This window comes from Punica granatum, chromosome 7, assembly GCF_007655135.1.
Source record: "Punica granatum isolate Tunisia-2019 chromosome 7, ASM765513v2, whole genome shotgun sequence".
Taxonomy (NCBI): domain Eukaryota; kingdom Viridiplantae; phylum Streptophyta; class Magnoliopsida; order Myrtales; family Lythraceae; genus Punica; species Punica granatum.
Window position 1 is genome coordinate 10,190,965 of NC_045133.1, and position 6,095 is coordinate 10,197,059.

The 6,095-nt window shown below is 40.7% G+C and overlaps 1 protein-coding gene across 3 annotated transcripts; it reads right to left on the reverse strand.

Moving 5' to 3' along the window:
- Window positions 1-588: 588 nt before the first annotated feature.
- On the reverse strand, window positions 589-5,470 carry LOC116214228 (pentatricopeptide repeat-containing protein At5g16420, mitochondrial). Of its 3 annotated transcripts, none has more exons than XM_031549593.1 (4): window positions 5,176-5,470; window positions 2,480-4,179; window positions 1,773-1,871; window positions 589-919 (listed from the first exon to the last, which is right to left on the reverse strand). In XM_031549593.1, exon 2 carries the CDS (start codon window positions 4,094-4,096, stop codon window positions 2,480-2,482), a length of 1,617 nt encoding a protein of 538 aa, XP_031405453.1. In that variant the 5' UTR covers window positions 4,097-4,179; window positions 5,176-5,470; the 3' UTR covers window positions 589-919; window positions 1,773-1,871. The 3 variants fall into 3 exon arrangements, with proteins under 3 accessions (XP_031405453.1, XP_031405452.1, XP_031405451.1); XM_031549592.1 differs by having other exon boundaries at window positions 1,773-1,912; window positions 5,176-5,469; XM_031549591.1 differs by having other exon boundaries at window positions 1,773-1,912; window positions 2,138-4,179; window positions 5,176-5,469.
- Window positions 5,471-6,095: the final 625 nt, after the last annotated feature.

Consider the following 6,095-nt stretch of genomic DNA (forward strand, 5'->3'; position numbering starts at 1 on the left):
GGCTCAGAGGGCTCACGGAGGGTTTGAGCTCCTCGAGCAGCAAGAGCCCCGAGCCACGCCTAGGGCTGTGAGCCCCATGGCTGGGTTCGCAACCCCAACTCGAAACCCAACCATGGGGTCCGAGCCCTGGGCGTGGCTCGCGAGCCCCTTGGCTTGCTGGAGCTCTAGGCTCCGGAAAATCAGGAAATCGTTCTGTCTCCTTTTTTTTATAGATAAAAACGTTTTTTTTGTTCGATTTTTATATTTTAAATAAATAAGATATAATATTTATTTTTAATAAATAAACTGTTAATATTTATTGGGCATTTCCTTCTTTGTATAGGAAGAGTAGTTTTATATTTTTATTCAAAACCTATCAAGTCTTTGAACCCAAATTTGAGAATTGCAATTCATATTTCTCATATTACAACATCCAACCAAACAAATATGTTTAAATGCAATCTTCAATCTATTACTTACTAATTCATATTCCCTAAATATTCAATTCACAACTATTTCCATTACGGCGAAAGAGACGTAGCATTAGTGTTAATGAGAACAATATTGGTGTGATGAGGTGAATAAAAAATGTTATTGCATATATATACATTGAAGACAAAGGAAAAGAAGTTCATTTCTATGCATTATAATCAAAATTCATGCGGTAAACACAATTTTTTTCCGTACTTCACGTGAATAAGAAATTACATGTGAAATCTTCTAGTTGGCGTACAAAATAACCTGACGAGTAACTAATATGAGATTCCAAACATTGAAACCTATTGGTATCCGAAGGTTAGGAGAATCCATTCAAAACAATTTTCTAGAACTTGGACAATATTTTGTTTAGAATGACCCGGGATTGTACCAGGAGGCTCGCTTATGGTCCATGCATTGTTTATCTCATATAACTTCCCATCAGCAAGATAAAGATGTCAACCTGCAGCAAATGAAGAAAATTAAAAATTGTGATGATCAAATATAAGTTCTCATGTTCAAGCAAAGCTTAGCAAAATAAAAGCAAAATTATATAAGCTGGTCTCATTACTAAGTATAAATTCATTCGAGAAAAAAGTACCATAACAATGAAGTTCGGGGTCCTACCAGAGTGCGTTCAAAGGTAAAAGCATATGCAATTGTATGGGAGAACTTTACGTTGAACTCGATGTTTTTTTGGGTTACGAGGGGAATTCATTGGTCTAATAAAGGAAGATAAAGGGGTACCAGTCCCATTAGTTAGAATACATCATGGAACCTCTTGATTTAAAGTGAGCACGCATGACACTACACCGTCCTTGTTCTCTAAACTCGAATAGTTTTAATTTGGGTAATAGTCTGTCCTAAATCACAGTAAAGCAAATATCTTCCTATTTGTTGATCCCAATCTACCTATCATGAATATTAGTATAAGGGAAGGCATGAAAGTTTCAATAAATGGGATAATAAAAATTGAAAAACTGTTTGATTCAAAAGACTTACCCTTACTTTTTTCTAGCTGACACACAAGTTCAAAACAAAACGTATCACCATCAATAAAATATTTGAGTAATAGCAGCAGAACATGCTATCAAGAAGGATGAAGAAGTGTCATTAGAAGATAAGTATGCCAAAATCTATCCACTAATGTAACTCTGATCGATCATCATCATTCGAGTACACAATGAAGTTATCCTTAGCACAGTGACTTGAAACTTTAAGTTGGCTCCCTATCCACGGAAACTTATCACAAAAGTTCGTGATTACCTCAATTATCACCTTCACTAAAATAAATAAATAAATAAATGATAAGAAACCTTTCATTGAGGCCAGTGTGCTGCTTGTAATGGAGAGCCCATTCACATCATCCTTCGGTGTGGCTCAGCTCCAAATGTCAGGTGAAGGTCATCGTACATCTGAGACTATTGTGGGTCAATGTCATCGAATATCTCCCTGTCTACAAAAGGTAACAAAGAATGACACTTAAGGTGTAAATTGTAATTGGACCACAATGGCAGTTCAACTACTCGCCTGTAACCAAAGCTAAATACAATAGCATAAATCCTCTAAAGAGGAAAGATTTATCAGGGATTCATTAAAATGTCAAAAGGGCAAAGCGAATTGATCTGGATTTGTGGCTCTATTACACTATACTGAAGTGGACTTGAGATCTGATAAGTACCTCCAAAGCATATTACCAGAAAATGCCATATCTTTTGTTTCTCCTATGAAAGGGACCTTTTGCTCCTGTACAATATGAGAAAGTCCAGCCGTGGAAAATTCTCAAAGAATCTTTTATTTCCAACAACAGCTTTGTATGGTAGAAAAACAGACTCTTCATCTCAAAGTCTTCTATTTCCATCAGGTTTGTAGTATGAAAACTTATGTTCTAAACCTACTTGCAAGATTCGAAAGAAAGAATTGTGGGAATTTCATTGTGAACTTGTATCATGTCCTATGCATATGATTGGTTGCAGTGGATCTGAATTTGATCAGCCTCCTGATGAAGAATAGAATACCTAACCTAAGTAGCATTATGCTCCAACAATATTCCGTGGAGAACACCTTCGCTGCCATCCATCTGAGTAATAACCTTGCCCAAGAAAAGAACCCAGCAATCCTCGTCAACTATCCCACAAGGAATGGCCATTGTAAGGAATCTCGAGATTTCTCCTGGTTCACATGAACAACGGCATAGGGCCTCAGAGAGTATGGTGTAGGTGGCTCGATTAGGGGTGCACCCTTTCTCCATCATCTCCTCCAGAATCCTCATCCCTTCCTTCACATTACCAGACCTACAGAACCCTCTAATCAGCATGTTATATGTGAAAGTATTGGGGATGTGGCCTTTCTCCACCATGTCATCCCACAGCCTCCCAGCCTCAGACAGCTCACCACTCTCGCAAAGTCCTCCAATGAGCGTATTGTAAGTCAGCAAGCTAGGTACAGAGCCCTTCTCGAACTCATAAAACAGCTTCTTGGCCTCCTGAACCTTCCCTTCCTTGCAAAGCCAGTGGATGAGGGTGCTCGAAGTGGCATTGTCAGGCATGCAGTTCTTGTTCAGGAGCTGTCTCCACAAGTCCAATGCCTCACTGACCTTTCCTCCCTCACACAGCACGTCAATGACTTTGCAACAGAGAGCCGAGCTCGGCATGTACTTTTTTTGAAGCATATCCTCCAGCAAGTTACGTGCCTCACCTGCTTTCTTCTCTTTGCAGTAAGCCTCGATCATGACCCCGTAGGTAACATCATTAGGCTGTACCCCGCTCTCCTCCATATCATCCATCACCTTAATCGCATCCACTAGCCTTCCTAACCTGCAATACCCATCCATCAAGATCGTATAAGTGGTGGGATCAGGCACCCACCCAGCATCCAAAATTTCACCAAACACCCTCTCAGCACCCTTCATGTCCCTGCGGAACACGTAACCACCTAGGATAGTGGTATGAGTGATCACATTTGGGATGATACCCATGGCAGGCATCTCATCACGAACCTTCAAGGCGCCCTCAACATCGCCTTTGTTGCAGTGAGCCTTGATCAAGATGTTGCATGTGAAGACATTGGGGACCACCCCAAACTTGGACGTGGCATTCTTGAAGATGATGGGCACCCAGTCGAAGTGTTTGTTCTGGATGAGCGCATTAAGGAGGGTGTTCAGGGACCTGACAGAGCGCTGGACATTGAAACTGCGGATGCCAAGGAAGGTGCGGAGGGCAGACTTGGGCTTGCCCGCAAGGCCGTAGCTGCGGATGACGAAGATGAAGATGCTCTCGCCACACTTGAGGCCAGAGAGCCTCAGCTGAGAGAGGAGTGTCTCCATGGGCCCGAAAGCTCGGGCCCGGGAGAGGCGCTGTACGATAGCGAGGTAGGTGTCGTAGTTGTGGGAGAAGCCCCCAGGATGGTACTTGCCAGCGTAGTCGAAGATTTGGAGGGCGAGGTCCAGGTTCTGCTGGCGGCTGATCATCGAGACCAGCCGCTTGGGGTACAGGCGTTGAGGCCATGGCTTGATGGGTGGTGTAACAGTGTACGAGCAAAACTCCATAGAGTACTTGCTCTTAACATCGGTGGTGGACAACCAACAGACAGCGCAGATGGAGCTCTGCAGTTGCTGCTGTCGCTGGGCACTTCTCAACATTTCTGGTTTTCGCTCCAACTATTCCTTCCTTAAGCCTGTCGGCATCTTATGATCTGTGGTTCTAGTATTACGTCCTCTGCAGCCTGTTACAATATAGCACAGTCAAATATCCATCTTCGTAATGCATGTTTTGTGAACATAAATACAAGAATATGTATGCCAATAATGTGCGAATAAGCACGGAAGCACGTATGCATTTTCTCAGTTTGCAAGTATTGGTCTATCATCCAGTGGATGTATTACATCAATGTGCACTGCTTACTCACTATTATTCAGTATGTACTACGTAAACGAACAACGAGCAGAACTTTGTCGAATTTGAATTTCTGCTCAGTTTCAAATGCGAGCATTTCATCGAGCAGTTGTTATGCGTCGCGATAAGGAGGATGATCACACGAACAGCTACAAATTCATGGCAAAAGAGGCATGGAACGGAGGTTTTACCCAATAAGAAAGAGCATCACGTAAAGCGACAAAACGGAAAAAGAAAGAAGGAAACAAAGTAAAAAGGGCTGTACAAGGAGGCTGACGGGCATCCGGCCCCTGCCTTGGCACTAATCAGACCTTGGGCAGCTCAGGTCAGACCTGGCCCGACCTGTTTGATACGAAGAATACTAAAGAAGAAAAAAGAAAAAGGAAATGCTCATTCATCTCAGGCGAAGAACTACTCCTACTGCCGCAACAAAAATAAATTCAAAAAAAAAAAGACTGCTCATCAAACCAAAAGTTCAAGTGGATCAACTTCAACATCGATCTACGTTCAACGTAGCCAATACATCATCCAATTCAATAAATTCCAACGCATATTATCCAATCCAAAAACAAATAACTGAACATCAATAAATCCATATCCGAGATCGACTTCATCACTGCATTTCGAATACTCTCTTCTCATCTTTGAAATAAGTGAAGGTGGAGGTGAGGGAAATAAGTGAATGTGGAAGGAAAACAATCAGCTACAACCATGAAAAATTGACCAACAGCGGCACTATCAGCTAATCCACAATCGAATTGACTAAAAGTAAACTATTAGAGAGAGGGGGGAATCAGTGAAGGTGGAGTGAACAGCAGCAGCTCACCGCCTGGGAGGGGAGGGAGCAGCAGCAGCTAAGCTCGGGCTTGAGCACGGGCAGATCAATTTCGACGGGGAGGCAGAGAGCAGCAGTCGGGCTCTAGCAAGAGCAGCAGCGTCTCGACGTGTGGACCGACTGGGAGAGCAGGGAGGAGAAATAGCTCGGGCTCGATCGGAAGCACAGCAGCTCGCCGGCGAGACGAGGAAGAGAGCGAGAATGAGTGAGCGGGAGACGGACGGAGCAAGGGGAAGGTCGGTTGTGAAGTGGAGCGATCCGAGGCCGACAGGCCGAGAAAAAGAATGAAAAGTTTATAAAAAGTTACACAAATAGATCAGTAACAAATAAAATAAAAAATAAATATAAGCAGGAAATTTCTAAGATATAAAGTTTATAAAGAAAAGAAGTTAACATGCATAAAAAATTAACAAGAATAGAACATTCGAAAATTTTCAAAATATAAACCAAAATTTAGAAAAATTAATGAATGTAAAATAAAATAAAAATTCAAGAAAATAAGAATAAAAAATAATAAAATCAAATTCATAATGCATCCATTTTTAAGTTTAAAAATAAAGTTCAAATATCAACACTTTTCTTACCTTTATTCACTTCAATTTCTCTTTCCAATGACTATTCCCTCGTTAAGAATGCATCTCTTTTGCACCATTCCGAATATAAAATATCAATTTTTTTCTCGATAGGTGATAATCCATCCAATCTAATATTTAAAGTATAAGAAATTATTTAATTTAAAAATCGATATTAATTATTTCATTTATTTTTGGAGAAAAAGTTTACCTTTTATGTTAGTGTCATAACATTGTAATTCAAAAAATATTCTAAGATTTTTCCTCCTACAAATTTCTTCCATAGAATATATAAATTAAACTCTCTTAATTTGTAATTATAATATTTTTTTGTGAAAA